Source organism: Oncorhynchus keta, chromosome 27, assembly GCF_023373465.1.
Source record: "Oncorhynchus keta strain PuntledgeMale-10-30-2019 chromosome 27, Oket_V2, whole genome shotgun sequence".
Taxonomy (NCBI): Eukaryota; Metazoa; Chordata; class Actinopteri; order Salmoniformes; family Salmonidae; genus Oncorhynchus; species Oncorhynchus keta.
The window spans coordinates 4,274,557-4,295,735 of NC_068447.1; the positions used below are offsets into that span (position 1 = coordinate 4,274,557).

General features: G+C 49.7%; 2 protein-coding genes and 2 long non-coding RNA genes across 4 annotated transcripts in view; 2 read left to right on the forward strand and 2 right to left on the reverse strand.

Moving 5' to 3' along the window:
- Window positions 1-3,394: 3,394 nt before the first annotated feature.
- LOC127912364 (uncharacterized) lies at window positions 3,395-4,432 on the forward strand. Its single transcript, XR_008082082.1, has 3 exons — window positions 3,395-3,619; window positions 3,841-3,878; window positions 4,413-4,432. It is a non-coding gene; the product is annotated as an uncharacterized LOC127912364 (long non-coding RNA).
- Window positions 4,433-4,583: 151 nt separating this feature from the next.
- LOC127912363 (uncharacterized) lies at window positions 4,584-5,363 on the forward strand. Its single transcript, XR_008082081.1, has 4 exons — window positions 4,584-4,614; window positions 4,747-4,878; window positions 5,112-5,175; window positions 5,341-5,363. It is a non-coding gene; the product is annotated as an uncharacterized LOC127912363 (long non-coding RNA).
- Window positions 5,364-5,683: 320 nt separating this feature from the next.
- On the reverse strand, window positions 5,684-7,756 carry LOC127912605 (uncharacterized). The gene is made up of 3 exons (XM_052482622.1): window positions 7,732-7,756; window positions 6,699-7,527; window positions 5,684-6,023 (listed from the first exon to the last, which is right to left on the reverse strand). Exons 1-3 carry the CDS (start codon window positions 7,754-7,756, stop codon window positions 5,906-5,908), a joined length of 972 nt encoding a protein of 323 aa, XP_052338582.1. The 3' UTR covers window positions 5,684-5,905.
- A 434-nt stretch (window positions 7,757-8,190) lies between these two features.
- The window catches only part of pcsk1nl (proprotein convertase subtilisin/kexin type 1 inhibitor, like), a 36,538-nt gene continuing 23,549 nt past the window's right edge, over window positions 8,191-21,179 (reverse strand). The window contains exons 2-3 of the mRNA XM_052481298.1: window positions 10,329-10,900; window positions 8,191-8,692 (exon numbers count right to left, since the gene is read on the reverse strand). Of these exons, the coding sequence (XP_052337258.1) occupies window positions 8,236-8,692; window positions 10,329-10,900 (1,029 nt within the window). The 3' untranslated portion in view covers window positions 8,191-8,235. The remainder of the gene's footprint in view (window positions 8,693-10,328; window positions 10,901-21,179) is intronic.

Genomic DNA, 21,179 nt, shown 5'->3' on the forward strand with positions numbered 1-21,179 from the left:
GGGAAGAGAAGATAGGATGGAAGAGGAGAGAGTAGCGGGGGAGAGAGAGCGAAGGTTGGGACGGCGCGATACCATCCGAGTAGGGGCAGTGTGGGAAGTGTTGGATGAGAGCGAGAGGGAAAAGGATACAAGGTAGTGGTCGGAGACTTGGAGGGAGTTGCAATGAGGTTAGTGGAAGAACAGCATCTAGTAAAGATGAGGTCAAGCGTATTGCCTGCCTTGTGAGTAGGGGGGAAGGTGAGAGGGTGAGGTCAAAAGAGGAGAGGAGGGAAAGAAGGAGGCAGAGAGGAATGAGTCAAAGGTAGACGTGGGGAGGTTAAAGTCGCCCAGAACTGTGAGAGGTGAGCCGTCCTCAGGAAAGGAGCTTATCAAGGCATCAAGCTCATTGATGAACTCTCCGAGGGACCCTGGAGGGCGATAAATGATAAGGATGTTAAGTTTGAAAGGGCTGGTAACTGTGACAGCATGGAATTCAAAGGAGGCAATAGACAGATGGGTAAGGGGAGAAAGAGAGAAAGACCACTTGGGAGAGATGAGGATCCCGGTGCCACCACCCCGCTGACCAGAAGCTCGGGGTGTGCGAGAACACGTGGGCGGACGAGGAGAGAGCAGTAGGAGTAGCAGTGTTATCTGTGGTGATCCATGTTTCCGTCAGTGCCAAGAAGTCAAGGGACTGGAGGGAGGCATAGGCTGAGATGAACTCTGCCTTGTTGGCCGCAGATTGGCAGTTCCAGAGGCTACCAGAGACCTGGAACTCCACGTGGTCGTACGCGCTGGGACCACCAGGTTAGGGTGGTCGCGCCACGCGGTGTGGAGCGTTTGTATGGTCTGTGCAGAGAGGAGAGAACAGGGATAGACAGACACATAGTTGACAGGCTACAGAAAAGGCTACGCTAATGCAAGGAAATTGGAATGACAAGCGGACTACACGTCTCGAATGTTCAGAAAGTTAAGCTTACGTAGCAAGAATCTTATTGACTAAAATGATTAAAATGATACAGTACTGCTAAAGTAGGCTAGCTGGCAGTAGCTGCGTTGTTGACACTACACTAATCAAGTCGTTCCGTTGAGTGTAATAATTTCTACAGTGCTGCTATTCGGGGCTAGCTGGCTAGCTAGCAGTGTTGTTTACGTTACGTTGAGTTAAAAGAACGACAATAGCTGGCTAGCTAACCTAGGAAATCGGTCTAGACTACACAGTTATCTTTGAAACAAAGACGGCTATGTAGCTAGCTATGTAGCTAGCTACGATCAAACAAATCAAACCGTTGTACTGTAATGAAATGAAAATGTGATACTACCTGTGAATGCGACCGGGTTGTTGAGTTCTATTCAGTAGACGTTGGCTAGCTGTTAGCTGTTAGCTGTTGGCTAGCTAGCAGAGTCTCCTACGTTAAGGACGACAAATGGCTGGCTAGCGAACCTCAGTGAATTAAGATAATCACTCCAAGGCTACACACACTAAACTACACAATTATCTTGAAACAAAGTCAGCTATGTAGCTAGCTAACACTGAACTAATCAAGTCGTACAGTTGAGTGAATAGCACTACAGTGATGCTAATCTGTGTGCGTTAGCTAGCGTTGCTAGCTCCTGGGCGAATAGCAGTGAAGGCTACGTTAGGGCGACGACTAAATACGATAATTATGCAATTATCTCTGATACAAGGACGGCTATGTAGCTAGCTAAGAAGAATGGCTAAGATTATGTAGCTAGCTAACAGTAAACTAATCAAGTCGTACAGTTGAGTGAATAGCACTACAGTGATGCTAATCTGTGTGCGTTAGCTAGCGTTAGCTAGCTCCTGGGCGAATAGCAGTGAAGGCTACGTTAGGGTTTACGAAATACGATAATTATGCAATTATCTCTGATACAAGGACGGCTATGTAGCTAGCTAAGAAGAATTGCTAAGATTAGACAAATCAACCGTTGTACTATAATGAAATGTAATGAAAAAGTTATACAACCTGCAGAGCGAAGTGCGAATGCGACCGCTCGCTCCAACCGCTCCAACCGGAACACCCCACAATGACATCACAATACCCCACAGTGACATCACAATACCCCACAATGACATCACAATACCCCACAATGACATCACAATACCCCACAGTGACATCACAATACCCCACAATGACATCACAATACCCCACAATGACATCACAATACCCCACAATGACATCACAATACCCCACAGTGACATCACAATACCCCATAATGATATCACAATACCCCACAGTGACATCACACTATCCCACAATGACATCACAATGACATCACAATACCCCACAATGACATCACAATACCCCACAATGACATCACAATACACCACAATGACATCACAATACCCCACAATGACACCACAATACCCCACAATGACATCACAATACCCCATCATGACAAAGTGAAAACAGCGTTTTCGAAATTTTAGCGAATGTATTAAAATAAAAAAACGGATACCTTATTTGCATAAGTATTCAGATCCTTTGGCATATGAGACTCGAAAATGAGCTCATGTGCATCCTGTTTCCATTGATCATCCTTGAGATGTTTCTACAACTTGACTAGAGTCCACCTGTGGTAAATTCAATTGATTGGACATGATTTGGAAAGGCACATACCTGTCTATATAAAGGTCCCACAGTTGACAGTGCATGTCAGAGCAAAAACCAAGACATGAGGTTGAAGGAATTGTCTGTTGAGATCCGAGACAGGATTGTGTCGAGGCACAGATCTGGGGAAGGGTACCAAAGCATTTCTGCAGCATTGAATCAGCATTAATGTCCTAATCTAGTCCTGTGTACAGTAAACAGAATGTGCATGTTTGTTAATGTCCTAATCTAGTCCTGTTTACAGTAAACAGAATGTGCATGTTTGTTAATGTCCTAATCTAGTCCTGTATACAGTAAACAGAATGTGCATGTTTGTTAATGTCCTAATCTAGTCCTGTTTACAGTAAACAGAATGTGCATGTTTGTTAATGTCTTAATCTCGTCCTGTTTACAGTAAACAGAATGTGCATGTTTGTTAATGTCTTAATCTCGTCCTGTTTACAGTAAACAGAATGTGCATGTTTGTTAATGTCAGTTTAAAAACAGAATGTGCATGTTTGTTAATGTCTTAATCTCGTCCTGTTTACAGTAAACAGAATGTGCATGTTTGTAAATGTCTTAATCTCGTCCTGTTTACAGTAAACAGAATGTGCATGTTTGTTAATGTCTTAATCTCGTCCTGTTTACAGTAAACAGAATGTGCATGTTTGTTAATGTCTTAATCTCGTCCTGTTTACAGTAAACAGGACATATACTACATGTGTTTTTGTGTTGTCTGTTCTGCAACATTCAATATTCAAACTTATTTGACCCCCGGAAAGCAATAGACAGAGAAATCATGTTTTCACATAGAATTTTATTACTGTGATCCACTTTTGCGATAAAATATAGTGCACCAGATATGCATTTTTGTACAAGATTTTTAATAGCACAAATTGGCAAAGCCACAACAATAATCGGAAACACAGTTAATCTCCACAAACATAGTAAAGTCATGAGAAAGACTAAGAGAGGGAAGGCTGGGGGGAGGAGGGGTGTGGAGGGAGGGAAGGGAAGGCTGGGGGGAGGTGGGGTGTGGAGGGAGGGAAGGCTGGGGGAGGAGGGGTGTGGAGGGAGGGAAGGCTGGGGGGAGGAGGGGTGTGGAGGGAGGGAAGGGAAGGGTGGGCTGGGGGGAGGAGGGCTGTGGAGGGAGGGAAGGGAAGGCTGGGGGGAGGAGGGGTGTGGAGGGAGGGAAGGGAAGGCTGGGGGGAGGAGGGGTGTGGAGGGAGGGAAGGGAAGGCTGGGGGAGGTGGGGTGTGGAGGGAGGGAAGGGAAGGCTGGGGGGAGGTGGGGTGTGGAGGGAAGGAAGGCTGGGGGAGGTGGGGTGTGGAGGGAGGGAAGGCTGGGGGGAGGGGAGGGGTGTGGATGGAGGGAAGGCTGGGGGAGGTGGGGTGTGGAGGGAGGAGGGAAGGGAAGGCTGGGGGGAGGTGGGGTGTGGAGGGCGGGAAGGGAAGGCTGGGGGAGGTGGGGTGTGGAGGGAGGGAAGGCTGGGGGAGGTGGGGTGTGGAGGGAGGGAAGGCTGGGGGAGGTGGGGTGTGGAGGGAGGGAAGGGAAGGCTGGGGGAGGAGGGGTGGAGGGAAGGAAGGCTGGGGCGAGGTGGGGTGTGGGGGAGGGAAGGCTGGGGGAGGTGGGGTGGGAGGGAAGGAAGGCTGGGGGAGGTGGGGTGTGGAGGGAGGGAAGGCTGGGGGAGGTGGGGTGTGGAGGGAGGGAAGGCTGGGGGAGGAGGGGTGTGGAGGGAGGGGGGAAGGCTGGGGGAGGTGGGGTGTGGAGGGAGGGAAGGCTGGGGGAGGTGGGGTGTGGAGGGAGGGAAGGCTGGGGGAGGAGGGGTGTGGAGGGAAGGAAGGCTGGGGGAGGTGGGGTGTGGAGGGAGGGAAGGCTGGGGGAGGTGGGGTGTGGAGGGAAGGAAGGCTGGGGGAGGTGGGGTGTGGAGGGAGGGAAGGCTGGGGGGGGAGGTGGGGTCTGGAGGGAGGGAGGGAAGGCTGGGGGGAGGTGGGGGTGTGGAGGGAGGGAAGGCTGGGGGGAGGTGGGGTGTGGAGGGAAGGAAGGCTGGGGGAGGAGGGTGTGGAGGGAGGGAAGGCTGGGGGAGGTGGGGTGTGGAGGGAGGGAAGGGAAGGCTGGGGGAGGAGGGGTGTGGAGGGAAGGAAGGCTGGGGGAGGTGGGGTGTGGAGGGAGGGAAGGCTGGGGGGAGGTGGGGTGTGGAGGGAAGGAAGGCTGGGGGGAGGCGGGGTGTGGAGGGAGGGAAGGCTGGGGGGAGGTGGGGTGTGGAGGGAAGGAAGGCTGGGGGGAGGTGGGGTGTGGAGGGAGGGAAGGGAAGGCTGGGGGAGGTGGGGTGGGGAGGGAGGGAAGGCTGGGGGGAGGTGGGGTGTGGAGGGAGGGAGGGAAGGCTGGGGGAGGAGGGGTGTGGAGGGAAGGAAGGCTGGGGGAGGTGGGGTGGGAGGGAGGGAAGGCTGGGGGGGTGGGGTGTGGAGGGAAGGAAGGCTGGGGGAGGTGGGGTGTGGAGGGAGGGAAGGCTGGGGGGAGGTGGGGTGTGGAGGGAAGGAAGGCTGGGGGAGGAGGGGTGTGGAGGGAAGGAAGGCTGGGGGAGGTGGGGTGTGGAGGGAAGGAAGGCTGGGGGAGGTGGGGTGGGAGGGAGGGAAGGCTGGGGGGAGGTGGGGTCTGGAGGGAGGGAGGGAAGGCTGGGGGTGGAGGGGTGTGGAGGGAGGGAAGGCTGGGGGGAGGTGGGGTGTGGAGGGAAGGAAGGCTGGGGGAGGAGGGGTGTGGAGGGAGGGAAGGCTGGGGGAGGTGGGGTGTGGAGGGAGGGAAGGCTGGGGGAGGTGGGGTGTGGAGGGAAGGAAGGCTGGGGGGTGGGGTGTGGAGGGAAGGAAGGCTGGGGGAGGAGGGGTGTGGAGGGAGGGAAGGCTGGGGGGAGGTGGGGTGTGGAGGGAGGGAAGGCTGGGGGGAGGTGGGGTGTGGAGGGAGGGAAGGCTGGGGGGAGGTGGGGTGTGGAGTTGTCAGTTTCACATCCAGTATACAGTGTCTTTTTCATGGGCAGTACTGTACCTCAACCCACTGGCAAAGCAGAAGTGGGAGAGAAGTGGAATACCCATTATATATGAAGAACGACTATCCGAAACAAGACACAGTAGCAAAGCTAGGATATGTTATTAGAGACGCTGTAGCCATGGTAGCGAGCCAAGATGAGTTGCCAAAGCAACACAATCAGGATGAGTTAGCGATAACATATATCCATTACCATCCGTTCTGCAGACTTAAGACTGAACCTTTCCTATCGATCACAGAGAGATTCACAGAGAGAGAGAGAGAGAGTCATCTCATTAGCAACCATACTTCAAATAACAAGTGCCATGGTGAGTTACCGTTGTCTTGACGATTGACAGGCAATGACGGTATTCAACGTGTTGGGTCAGGTGTGACCCTTGTGCATACCTCTTCCTGTCTGTGACGTTACCATAGAGATGTACATTATAACACAGAGACCGGTCTGTGACGTTACCATAGAGATGTATATTATAACACAGAGACCGGTCTGTGACGTTACCATAGAGATGTATATCATAACACAGAGACCGGTCTGTGACGTTACCATAGAGATGTATATTATAACACAGAGACCGGTCTGTGACGTTACCATAGAGATGTACATTATAACACAGAGACCGGTCTGTGACGTTACCATAGAGATGTACATTATAACACAGAGACCGGTCTGTGACGTTACCATAGAGATGTACATTATAACACAGAGACCGGTCTGTGACGTTACCATAGAGATGTACATTATAACACAGAGACCGGTCTGTGACGTTACCATAGAGATGTACATTATAACACAGAGACCGGTCTGTGACGTTACCATAGAGATGTACATTATAACACAGAGACCGGTCTGTGACGTTACCATAGAGATGTACATTATAACACAGAGACCGGTCTGTGACGTTACCATAGAGATGTACATTATAACACAGAGACCGGTCTGTGACGTTACCATAGAGATGTACATTATAACACAGAGACCGGTCTGTGACGTTACCATAGAGATGTACATTATAACACAGAGACCGGTCTGTGACGTTACCATAGAGATGTATATTATAACACAGAGACCGGTCTGTGACGTTACCATAGAGATGTACATTATAACACAGAGACCGGTCTGTGACGTTACCATAGAGATGTACATTATAACACAGAGACCGGTCTGTGACGTTACCATAGAGATGTACATTATAACACAGAGACCGGTCTGTGACGTTACCATAGAGATGTACATTATAACACAGAGACCGGTCTGTGACGTTACCATAGAGATGTACATTATAACACAGAGACCGGTCTGTGACGTTACCATAGAGATGTACATTATAACACAGAGACCGGTCTGTGACGTTACCATAGAGATGTACATTATAACACAGAGACCGGTCTGTGACGTTACCATAGAGATGTACATTATAACACAGAGACCGGTCTGTGACGTTACCATAGAGATGTATATTATAACACAGAGACCGGTCTGTGACGTTACCATAGAGATGTATATTATAACACAGAGACCGGTCTGTGACGTTACCATAGAGATGTATATTATAACACAGAGACCGGTCTGTGACGTTACCATAGAGATGTACATTATAACACAGAGACCGGTCTGTGACGTTACCATAGAGATGTATATTATAACACAGAGACCGGTCTGTGACGTTACCATAGAGATGTATATTATAACACAGAGACCGGTCTGTGACGTTACCATAGAGATGTACATTATAACACAGAGACCGGTCTGTGACGTTACCATAGAGATGTATATTATAACACAGAGACCGGTCTGTGACGTTACCATAGAGATGTATATTATAACACAGAGACCGGTCTGTGACGTTACCATAGAGATGTACAGTATCTCTACATACAGCTTGACATTGAAGAGCAGCTATTTCTCATTTTGTTTTTATAGAGAGACAGAAACGACTGACGGAGTGGTCATTTTCATTCCCATTTTCATTGTAAGTTTGTATATCTCTACTGTACCAAACAGAGAGGATAAATCAGAGAGACCTATCTCTACATTTCTTGCCGGAGTGCCTCGTCCGTTTCCGATCAGAACACTTTGATTGAAGCTACATTTTTTATACACTGTTTATAAGCATTAGGTTATTCATATCTACTGTGGATAAATCAGAGGGACCTATCTCTACTGTACCAAACAGAGATGATAAATCAGAGGAACCTATCTCTACTGTGGATAAATCAGAGGAACTCTCTCTCTCTATCTCTCTGTACAAACTCTCTCCATAAATCAGAGAGACCTATCTCTACTGTACCAAACTCTCTGGATAAATCTGTTTCTCCTATCTCTACTGTCTCTCCATCTGTCTCTCCATCTGTCTCTCTCTCTACTGTCTCTCCATCTCTGTCTCTCTGTCTCTGTCTCTGTCTCTGTCTCTGTCTCTGTCTCTAAATCTCTCTCTCTCTATCTCTCTCTGTCTCTCTCTCTCCAGAACCTCTCTCTCTCTCTCTCTCTCTAAATCTCTCTCTCTCTCTCTCTCTCTCTCTCTCTCTCTCTCTCTCTCTAAATCAGAGACCTCTCTCTACTGTCTCTCTCTGTCTCTCCATCTGTCTCCCTCTCCAACTCTCCTCTCTACTGTGGCAGGTAGTGTAGAATGTGTTGGATTAGCAGCTCGGGGTCATAGATTATGGGGTCGTAGTTCAGGGCTCGTCTTCTGCGGCTGGGTCTCCCACCAGGCTGGGGCTGCAGTTCGTTGTCGATCCTCTTCATTCTCTGAAGCTCCACCATGTGGTCGGGGGTCCTGTGGCCCTCCCTCTCTCCCCCCGGCCCACCAGGCCCCTCTACCACCACCCCTTCCATGTCCCCCAGCCTCTTGACCCTCAGCAGCCCCACAGAGTGCTCCCGGTTTAAGGAAGGGGAAGGAGGGGAGTCGAGGGAGCGACGGGACCTGTGGAGGACTGGGCTGGAGGAAGCTCTGACCCTTCCACCACCTCCAGACACAGACACCAGGTCTCTCCTTGCCCTGCGGCCTGATGAACCCTGGGGCTTGGTGGGACTGATGTTGGAAAGGACCTTAGATACCAGGTATCTAGAGCAGGGAGCATGAAGAACACATGAACAACGTTTTACATTTTACAACGGAAACATTATACCCTGCTAGCTACTGTATATTCACTAACTACACGCCCTCTCTCTCTCATCTCTTCCTCTCTCTCTCTGCCCCCCCCTCTCTCTCATCTCTTCCTCTCTCTCTCTGCCCCCTCTCTCTCTCATCTCTTCCTCTCTCTCTCTGCCCCCTCTCTCTCTCATCTCTTCCTCTCTCTCTCTGCCCCCTCTCTCTCTCATCTCTTCCTCTCTCTCTCTGCCCCCTCTCTCTCTCATCTCTTCCTCTCTCTCTCTGCCCCCTCTCTCTCTCATCTCTTCCTCTCTCTCTCTGCCCCCTCTCTCTCTCATCTCTTCCTCTCTCTCTCTGCCCCCCTCTCTCTCTCATCTCTTCCTCTCTCTCTCTGCCCCCCTCTCTCTCTCCTCTCTTCCTCTCTTCCTCTCTGCCCCCCTCTCTCTCTCCTCTCTTCCTCTCTCTCTCTGCCCCCTTTCTCTCTCCTCTCTTGTCTCTCCATCTGCCTCCCTCTCTCTCTCCTTCTACTCTTCCTCAGGTAGTGTAGAATGTCTCCTCTCTTTAGCAGCTCTTCCTCTCTGCCCCCCCCCCTCTCTCCTCTCTTCCTCTCTCCTTCTGCCCCCTCTCTCATCTCTTCCTCTCTCTCTCTGCCCCCTCCTCTCTCTCTCATCTCTTCCTCTCTCTCTCTGCCCCCCCTCTCTCTCATCTCTCTTCTCTTCTCTGCCCCCTCTCTCACTCATCTCTTCCTCTCTCCTGTGCCCCCTCTCTCTCTCCCTTCCTCCCACTCTGCCCCCTCTCCACCATCCCCTTCCATGTCTGCCCCCCTCTCCCCTCTCTTCCCCTCTCTCTGCCCCCTCTCTTAAGGATCTCTTCCTCTCTCTCGAGGCCCCCTCTCTCTCTCATCTCTTCCTGGAGGAAGCTCTGCCCCTTCCACCACCTCTCAGACACAGACACCAGGTCTCTCATCTCTTCCTCTCTCCTGATGAACCCTGGGCTTGGTCATCTGATGTTGGAAAGGACCTCTGATACCAGGTATCTAGAGCAGGGAGCATCTTCCTCTCTGAACAACGTTTTACATTTTACAACGGAAACCTTCTGCCCCCTCTCTCTACTGTATCTTCCTCTCTTCCTCTCTGCCCCCTCTCTCCTCTCTTCCTCTCTCCTTCTGCCCCCTCTCTCATCTCTTCCTCTCTCTCTCTGCCCCCGTCTCACCCACCCCTCTCTCCTCACTCTCTGCCCCATCTCTCTCTCCTCTCTCTCTGCCCCCTCTCTCCTCTCTCTCCCATCCCTCTCTCTCTGCCCCCTCTCTTCTCTCTCTCTCTCTGCCCCCTCTCTCTGTCCTCTTCCTCTCTCTCTCTGCCCCCCTTTCTCTCCTCTCTTCCTCTCTCTCGGCCACCCCCACGCCTCTCTCCTCTCTCTCTGCCCCCCCCCACGCCTCTCTCCTCTCTCTCTGCCCCCACCCCTCTCTCCTCTCTGCCCCCATCTCTCTCCTCTCTCTCTCTGCCCCCCTTTCTCTCCTCTCTTCCTCTCTCTCTGCCCCCCACCCCTCTCTCCTCACTCTCTGCCCCCATCTCTCTCTCCATTCGCTCTCCGTTCTCTCTCTCCTTACCTCAGAGCCTCCTCGTCTCGGTCCTGGCTGCCTGTTTCAAGCCTGTTGATGGCGGCTGGTAACCCGGCCTGCTGCTGCAGCCTCTCCTGCCTGTATCTGTTGAGCAGAGCCTGGGTGAGCTGGGGGTCCAGTAGGCCCTGCCATGGAGCTGCAGCCTGGGGCTTTCCCATTCTCATCCCCTGCTCTGTCTCATCGTAGTCTGGGGGATAGGGCACCTGGAAGTCCCCTGGCCCCTGGATCTCCTCACCGCCCTCCTCTCCGGGCCCCTGGACATCGACTTCACTGAGGAGGCGGAGCAACCCGGCCAAGTATGCTGTTTCTTGCTCCCGCCTCTGGTCGTTCTCCACCAATTGCTGCAGAGCCTGTCCTAAGCCCTGCCCCCTCCACTCCTCTGGTTGATAGAGCAGCTCGTTACCCCCCCGCCGGGTCAGGACGTCAGCCGACTCCCCAGGATAGGACATCATCCCGGCCTCGTACGGCAGCGAATCACGGAGGTCTCTGCGGAGACGCCTAACCCCGCCTCCTGTGGCGTCCAGACCTTGTCCCTCCACGCCACGGGCAGCAGACAATGACTGAGAGAGAGAGAGAGAGAGAGAGAGAGAGAGAGAGAGAGAGAGAGAGAGAGAGAGAGAGAGAGAGAGAGAGAGAGAGAGAGAGAGAGAGAGAGAGAGAGAGAGACAGAGACAGAGACAGAGAGAGAGAGAGAGAGAGACGGAGAGAGAGAGAGACAGAGAGAGAGAGAGAGAGAGAGACAGAGAGGGAGAGAGGGAGACGGAGAGAGAGAGAGACAAGGCAAGAAGAGCCTTCTATGCCATCAAAAGGAACATAAAATTCGACAGGATCTGGGTAAAAATACTTGAATCAGTTGTATAACTCATTGCCCTTTATGGTGGTGAGGTCTGGTCCTGGGGCTCTGTTCACAAACAAACAGACCCCAACAGAGCCCCATGACAGTCACAAAATTAGACCAAACCGAACCATGAGAAAACAAAAAGATAATTACTTATGCACTCTGCCCACAAAATGAGGTGGAAACTGAGCTGCACTTCCTAACCTCCTGTCCATGTATGGCCATATTAGAGATACATATTTCCCTCAGATTACACATTACCACAAAGAATTAGAAAACAATTTTGATAATCACAGCAGCAAGATGTGTGACCTGTTGCCACAAGAAAAGGGCAACCAGTGAAGAACAAACACCATTGTAAATATTTTTATAAATACAACCCATATTCATACGTAGAATGTATGCACACATGACTGTAAGTCGCTTTGGATAAAAGCGTCTGCTAAATGGCATATATTATTATTATATTATTATTATTATATTATTATGCTTATTTATTTCCCCTTTTGTTCTGTAACCATTTGCACATAATATGACATTTTAAATGTCTCTATTCCGTTGGAACTTTTGTGAGTGTAATGTTTACTGTTAATTTTGCTTGTTTATTGAACTTCTGTTTATTATCTATTTCACTTTAAAGGGCGGCAGCGTAGCCTAGTGGTTAGAGCGTTGGACTAGTAACCGGAAGGTTGTGAGTTCAAACCCCCGAGCTGACAAGGTACAAATCTGTCGTTCTGCTCCTGAACAGGCAGTTAACCCACTGTTCCAAGGCCCTCATTGAAAATAAGAATTTGATCTTAACTGACTTGCCTAGTAAAATAGAGGTAAAAAACAAAAAAAAGAACCCTTTTTGGTTCCAGGATTTAATGTGGAACACTTTCCACAAAGGGTTCTACGTGGAAACCAAAAGGGTTCTCTACCTGGAACCAAAAATGGTTCTCCTATGGGGACAGCCAAAGAACTGTTTTGGAAGTCTGTTTTCTCTCTAAGAATGTATCTATACATTTGTATTCATGTCCATCATCCATTTCATCCAATATCTTACGAATTGCACTTTGTACAATATGTTGCGAATTTGCTAAATGTTAACGAATTTGCTAAATGTTAACGAATTTGCTAAATGTTAACGAATTTGCTAAGTGTGTGATATTTTTACGAATTCCAATTTGTTCTGGCTAACGTTAGCTAGGTGGCTAATGCTAACGCTAATAGATATGTTTTTGTCGTTAAACGTAATCATATATGTTGACAATAAGACAGTGACATATAGCATTGCTCAGTAGCTCTTTTATTTAGCCTTTATTTAACCAGGAACGACCCTTGAGGTTAGAAACCTTTTGAGAGGTCAACCTACGTGTGGAAGAAGAGCTCTCACTTTAATGACAGGCTTTAAACTAGTTTTTCCCCATCGCCCCTACCTTCCTCTCCTCTTTTCCTATCGAACTCTCCCCATCCCCCCCTCCTCTCTTCCACCCCTCCTCCTCCTTTACCCTCATCTCCTCTCTTCCTCCCCTCCTCCTGTCTTCCCCTCCTATACTCTTCTCCACTCCTCTTTTCCATCCCTCTTCCTCCTTTACCCTCATCTCCTCTCTTCCTCCCCTCCTCCTGTCTTCCCCTCCTATACTCTTCTCCACTCCTCTTTTCCACCCCTCCTCCTCCTTTACCCTCATCTCCTCTCTTCCTCCCCTCCTCCTGTCTTCCCCTCCTATACTCTTCTCCACTCCTCTTTTCCATCCCTCTTCCTCCTTTACCCTCATCTCCTCTCTTCCTCCCCTCCTCCTGTCTTCCCCTCCTATACTCTTCTCCACTCCTCTTTTCCATCCCTCTTCCTCCTTTACCCTCATCTCCTCTCTTCCTCCCCTCCTCCTGTCTTCCCTCCTCTCTTCTCCACTCCTTTTTCCATCCCTCTTCCTCCTTTACCCTCATCTCCTCTCTTCCTCCTCCTCCTGTCTTCCCTCCTATCTCTTCTCCACTCTCTTTTCCATCCCTCTTCCTCCTTTACCCTCACCTCCTCCCCCGCCTCATCTCCTCTCTTCCTCCCCTCCCCCCATCTTCCACTCCTCTACTCTCCTCCCCCTCCTCCCCCTCCTTTCATCATCTCATCATCTCCTCATCTCCTCCCGTCCTCATCTCTCTTCCACCCCTCCTCCTTCTTTACCCTCCTTTCCCCTCCTCCTCTCCTCCACCCCTCCTTCTCTCCTCTTATTGCCTGTCCTGTCCCCTCCTCCTCTCCTCCACCCCTCCTTCTCTCCTCTTATTGCCTGTCCTTTCCCCTCCTCCTCTCCTCCAACCCTCCTTCTCTCCTCTTATTGCCTGTCCTGTCCCCCCTCCTCTCCTCCACCCCTCCTTCTCTCCTCTTATTGCCTGTCCTGTCCCCTCCTCCTCTCCTCCACCCCTCCTTCTCTCCTCTTATTGCCTGTCCTGTCCTCTCCTCCTCCCTCCACCCCTCCTTCTCTCCTCCTATTGCCTGTCCTGTCTTCCCCTCCTCCTCTCCTCCACCCCTCCTTACCTCCACCCCTCCTTCTCTCCTCTTATTGCCTGCCCTGTCCCCTCCTCCTCTCCTCCACCCCTCCTCTCCTCCACCCCTCCTTCTCTCCTCTTATTGCCTGTCCTGTCCCCTCCTCCTCTCCTCCACCCCTCCTCCTCTCCTCCTCTCCTCCTCTCCTCCACCCCTCCTTCTCTCCTCTTATTGCCTGTCCTGTCTTCCCCTCCTTCTCTCCTCTTATTGACTGTCCTGTCCCCTCCTCCTCTCCTCCACCCCTCCACCCCTCCTCCTCTCCTCCACCCCTCCTTCTCTCCTCTTATTGCCTGTCCTGTCCCCTCCTCCTCTCCTCCACCCCTCCTTCTCTCCTCTTATTGCCTGTCCTGTCCCCTCCTCCTCTCCTCCACCCCTCCTTCTCTCCTCTTATTGCCTGTCCTGTCTTCCCCTCCTTCTCTCCTCTTATTGCCTGCCCTGTCCCCTCCTCCTCTCCTCCACCCCTCCTCTCCTCCACCCCTCCTTCTCTCCTCTTATTGCCTGTCCTGTCCCCTCCTCCTCTCCTCCTCTCCTCCTCTCCTCCACCCCTCCTTCTCTCCTCTTATTGCCTGTCCTGTCTTCCCCTCCTCCTCTCCTCCACCCCTCCTCTCCTCCACCCCTCCTTCTCTCCTCTTATTGCCTGCCCTGTCCCCTCCTCCTCTCCTCCACCCCTCCTCTCCTCCACCCCTCCTTCTCTCCTCTTATTGCCTGTCCTGTCCCCTCCTCCTCTCCTCCACCCCTCCTCCTCTCCTCCTCTCCTCCTCTCCTCCACCCCTCCTTCTCTCCTCTTATTGCCTGTCCTGTCTTCCCTCCTTCTCTCCTCTTATTGACTGTCCTGTCCCCTCCTCCTCTCCTCCACCCCTCCACCCTCCTCCTCTCCTCCACCCCTCCTTCTCTCCTCTTATTGCCTGTCCTGTCCCCTCCTCCTCTCCTCCACCCCTCCTTCTCTCCTCTTATTGCCTGTCCTGTCCCCTCCTCCTCTCCTCCACCCCTCCTTCTCTCCTCTTATTGCCTGTCCTGTCTTCCCCTCCTTCTCTCCTCTTATTGCCTGCCCTGTCCCCTCCTCCTCTCCTCCACCCCTCCTCTCCTCCACCCCTCCTTCTCTCCTCTTATTGCCTGTCCTGTCCCCTCCTCCTCTCCTCCTCTCCTCCACCCCTCCTTCTCTCCTCTTATTGCCTGTCCTGTCTTCCCCTCCTTCTCTCCTCTTATTGACTGTCCTGTCCCCTCCTCCTCTCCTCCACCCCTCCACCCTCCTCCTCTCCTCCACCCCTCCTTCTCTCCTCTTATTGCCTGTCCTGTCCCCTCCTCCTCTCCTCCACCCCTCCTTCTCTCCTCTTATTGCCTGTCCTGTCCCCTCCTCCTCTCCTCCACCCCTCCTTCTCTCCTCTTATTGCCTGTCCTGTCCTCCCCTCCTCCTCTCCTCCACCCCTCCTTCTCTCCTCTTATTGACTGTCCTGTCCCCTCCTCCTCTCCTCCACCCCTCCTCCTCTCCTCCTCTCCTCCTCTCCTCCTCTCCTCCTGTACAAACCTCACTTCTCCCACACACATCCTTTCATTTGTAGAGTGAGTCAGAGGAGTGTGGGGTCAGTGCTGCTCAACAAACAGTGTGTCCTTATTCACACACACACACACACACACACACACACACACACACACACACACACACACACACACACACACACACACACACACACACACACACACACACACACACACACACACACACACACACACACACACACACACACACACACACACACACACACACACACACACACACACACACACACACACACACACACACACACAGGTGAGGCTGGATCGGGGTCTCAGAAGTTCCCACCTCCCCAACCTCTATCTATCATCCTCTCTTCCTTAGGAGAAACTGCCAGCCAGGACTGTTTTCATAACTCAGGATCTGCTGACTACAGCACTAGGGCTCCAGCCAGAACGTTCTCCTGTGATTTATAAAACCTTACCCATCATCCTTGATCGGGCACAGAATGTCCTTCTGTAGACAAATTATCACGCTATTTCTTCTTAAAAGTGTTTAAAATGCTGCTACTTCTGTTGGTTGTAAAAGCAAGTGGTATGATCTATGTTAGGGATGTCGGTGGCTACACTAGTATAGATTTTAATTGAATTATTTATTAGTACAGATTTGTTAGGATAGAGGTGAGTCACCCCTATAAAATGTCAAGCGGACTTCTGAGACCTGATGGAAAGTGCTGTATGTGTTAATAACATCCATTACATTGTCCAGTGATTATGGATTCAACCTCGGGTTACCTATGACTCCGAGGAGATTTGATTGGCTAGCTAGGTAATGAATAAAGGTTTGACATGGTTTGATTGGTTGGCCGGGAGAAGACGTAGTGTGATTGGCTAGCTAGGTGGTTAATAATGAATAAAGGTTTGACGTGGTTTGATTGGTTGGCTGGGAGAAGACGTAGTTTGATTGGCTAGCTAGGTGGTCAAAAGATCTGACCAGATTGGTTAGGTGTGTTTCATCCAACCAGGGCCCTGGGGTCCGTATGTACTGAATGAGTCAGATAGTGTTGCCAGAAATACGACTGTGATGGCGTTAGTGTTATGACTCACAGAGTTTGTGTTATGACTCACAGTGCTGCTGCTGCATTGTGAGGTCTGAGTCTGTGAGTTTTGATGGCGCTGAAGTTTTGTGTGTGTTTTTTTAAGGCGAAGGGATGAATCTGGTTGAGAGAACGCCAAGAGGGTGCAAAGCCGTCATCAGGGCAAAGGGTGGCTACTTTGAAGAATCTCAAATATAAAATATATTTTGATTTGTTTAACACTTTTTCTGGTTACTACATGATTCCACATGTGTTATTTCATAGTGTTGATGTCGTCACTATTATACGACAATGTAGAAAATAGTACAAATAAAGAAAAACCCTGGAATGAGGAGGTGTCCAAACTGTGGACTGGTACTGTATAATCTGGTGGGATTCTCCATGCATCGTCGAGACCAGATGGCAGTTTAAGGGAGGAGGTGTTTTAAGGGAGCAGGTGTTTTAAGGGAGGAGGTGTTTTAAGGGAGCAGGTGTTTTAAGGGAGGAGGTGTTTTAAAAGAGGAGGTGTTTTAAGGGAGCAGGTGTTTTAAGGGAGCAGGTGTTTTAAGGGAGCAGGTGTTTTAAGGGAGGAGGTGTTTTAAAAGAGGAGGTGTTTTAAGGGAGCAGGTGTTTTAAGGGAGCAGCAGGGGTTTTAAGGGAGGAGGTGTTTTAAGGGTGGAGGTGTTTTAAGGGAGCAGGTGTTTTAAGGGAGGAGGTGTTTTAAGGGAGCAGGGGTTTTAAGGGAGGAGGTGTTTTAAGGGAGGAGGTGTTTTAAGGGAGCAGGGGTTTTAGTTTTTTAACAGAAGCTGGTGCACGATCTCTAATGTTAAGGAGTTAGAATACCTCATGATACACTGCAGACCATACCTCATGATACACTGCAGACCATACCTCATGATACTCTGCAGACCATACCTCATGATACACTGCAGACCATACCTCATGATACTCTGCAGACCATACCTCATGATACACTGCAGACCATACCTCATGATACACTGCAGACCATACCTCATGATACTCTGCAGACCATACCTCATGATACACTGCAGACCATACCTCATGATACTCTGCAGACCATACCTCATGATACACTGCAGACCATACCTCATGATACACTGCAGACCATACCTCATGATACACTGCAGACCATACCTCATGATACACAGCAGACCATACCTCATGATACACTGCAGACCATACCTCATGATACACTGCAGACCATACCTCATGATACTCTGCAGACCATACCTCATGATACACTGCAGACCATACCTCATGATACTCTGCAGACCATACCTCATGATACACTGCAGACCATACCTCATGATACTCTGCAGACCATACCTCATGATACACTGCAGACCATACCTCATGATACACTGCAGACCATACCTCATGATACACTGCAGACCATACTGCAGACCATACCTCATGATACGCTGCAGACCATACCTCATGATACACTGCAGACCATACCTCATGATACGCTGCAGACCATACCTCATGATACACTGCAGACCATACCTCATGATACACTGCAGACCATTTGAAAATAAAAGAGAGCCGCACACTTTGAGCTCAGATGCAAAAATTGAATACCAACGTTTCGACAGCCAAGCTGTCTTTATCGGGGTATAATCACAAACACTGCGGGATGACTCGTTTATATAGTGTCAAAAGACACAGGCGTCTGTAATCATGGCCAAGAGTGGCCTAATATCATTGGTTAATAATCAAATATTAAAATGTCATACAAAGAACAGCATACAAACAAATGAATAGCATACGATCATAGATCGGTCTAATCCTACACACAATTACAATGGCAAAGTCACAATAATCACAAGAATGGCTTCAGATCAAAGTCTAGGTATGCAGACCATACCTCATGATACACTGCAGACCATACCTCATGATACACTGCAGACCATACCTCATGATACACTGCAGACCATACCTCATGATACACTGCAGACCATACCTCATGATACACTGCAGACCATACCTCATGATACTCTGCAGACCATACCTCATGATACACTGCAGACCATACCTCATGATACTCTGCAGACCATACCTCATGATACACTGCAGACCATACCTCATGATACTCTGCAGACCATACCTCATGATACACTGCAGACCATACCTCATGATACACTGCAGACCATACCTCATGATACACTGCAGACCATACCTCATGATACACTGCAGACCATACCTCATGATACACTGCAGACCATACTGCAGACCATACCTCATGATACGCTGCAGACCATACCTCATGATACACTGCAGACCATACCTCATGATACGCTGCAGACCATACCTCATGATACGCTACAGACCATACCTCATGATACACTGCAGACCATACTGCAGACCATACCTCATGATACACTGCAGACCATACCTCATGATACACTGCAGACCATACCTCATGATACACTGCAGACCATACCTCATGATACTCTGCAGACCATACCTCATGATACACTGCAGACCATACCTCATGATACACTGCAGACCATACCTCATGATACTCTGCAGACCATACCTCATGATACACTGCAGACCATACCTCATGATACACTGCAGACCATACCTCATGATACGCTGCAGACCATACCTCATGATACGCTGCAGACCATACCTCATGATACACTGCAGACCATACCTCATGATACGCTGCAGACCATACCTCATGATACACTGCAGACCATACCTCATGATACACTGCAGACCATACTGCAGACCATACCTCATGATACGCTGCAGGCCATACCTCATGATACACTGCAGACCATACCTCATGATACGCTGCAGACCATACCTCATGATACGCTACAGACCATACCTCATGATACACTGCAGACCATACTGCAGACCATACCTCATGATACACTGCAGACCATACCTCATGATACACTGCAGACCATACCTCATGATACACTGCAGACCATACCTCATGATACTCTGCAGACCATACCTCATGATACACTGCAGACCATACCTCATGATACTCTGCAGACCATACCTCATGATACACTGCAGACCATACCTCATGATACACTGCAGACCATACCTCATGATACACTGCAGACCATACTGCAGACCATACCTCATGATACGCTGCAGACCATACCTCATGATACGCTGCAGATCATACCTCATGATACACTGCAGACCATACCTCATGATACGCTGCAGACCATACCTCATGATACGCTGCAGACCATACCTCATGATACGCTACAGACCATACCTCATGATACACTGCAGACCATACCTCATGATACACTGCAGACCATACCTCATGATACACTGCAGACCATACCTCATGATACACTGCAGACCATACCTCATGATACACTGCAGACCATACCTCATGATATTTGCTGCAGACCATACCTCATGATACACTGCAGACCATACCTCATGATACACTGCAGACCATACCTCATGATACGCTGCAGACCATACCTCATGATACGCTGCAGACCATACCTCATGATACGCTGCAGACCATACCTCATGATACGCTGCAGACCATACCTCATGATACACTGCAGACCATACTGCAGACCATACCTCATGATACGCTACAGACCATACCTCATGATACACTGCAGACCATACCTCATGATACACTGCAGACCATACCTCATGATACACTGCAGACCATACCTCATGATACACTGCAGACCATACCTCATGATACACTGCAGACCATACCTCATGATATTTGCTGCAGACCATACCTCATGATACACTGCAGACCATACCTCATGATACACTGCAGACCATACCTCATGATACGCTGCAGACCATACCTCATGATACGCTGCAGACCATACCTCATGATACGCTGCAGACCATACCTCATGATACGCTGCAGACCATACCTCATGATACACTGCAGACCATACTGCAGACCATACCTCATGATACACTGCAGACCATACTGCAGACCATACCTCATGATACACTGCAGACCATACCTCATGATACGCTGCAGACCATACCTGATGATACGCTGCAGACCATACCTCATGATATGCTGCAGACCATACCTCATGATACGCTGCAGACCATACCTCATGATACACTGCAGACCATACTGCAGACCATACCTCATGATACACTGCAGACCATACCTCATGATACTCTGCAGACCATACCTCATGATACACTGCAGACCATACCTCATGATACACTGCAGACCATACCTCATGATACACTGCATACCATACCTCATGATACGCTGCAGACCATACCTCATGATACGCTGCAGACCATACCTCATGATACACTGCAGACCATTTGAAAATAAAAGAGAGCCGCACACTTTGAGCTCAGATGCAAAAATTGAATACCAACGTTTCGACAGCCAAGCTGTCTTTATCAGGGTATAATCACAAACACTGCGGGATGACTCGTTAATATAGTGTCAAAAGACACAGGCGTCTGTAATCATGGCCAAGAGTGGCCTAATATCATTGGTTAATAATCAAATATTAAAATGTCATACAAAGAACAGCATACAAACAAATGAATAGCATACGATCATAGATCGGTCTAACCCTACACACAATTACAATGGCAAAGTCACAATAATCACAAGAATGGCTTCAGATCAAAGTCTAGGTATGCAGACCATACCTCATGATACGCTGCAGACCATACCTCATAATAAGCTGCAGACCATACTGCAGACCATACCTCATGATACACTGCAGACCATACTGCAGACCATACCTCATGATACACTGCAGACCATACCTCATGATAAGCTGCAGACCATACTGCAGACCATACCTCATGATAAGCTGCAGACCATACTGCAGACCATACCTCATGATACACTGCAGACCATACTGCAGACCATACCTCATGATACGCTGCAGACCATA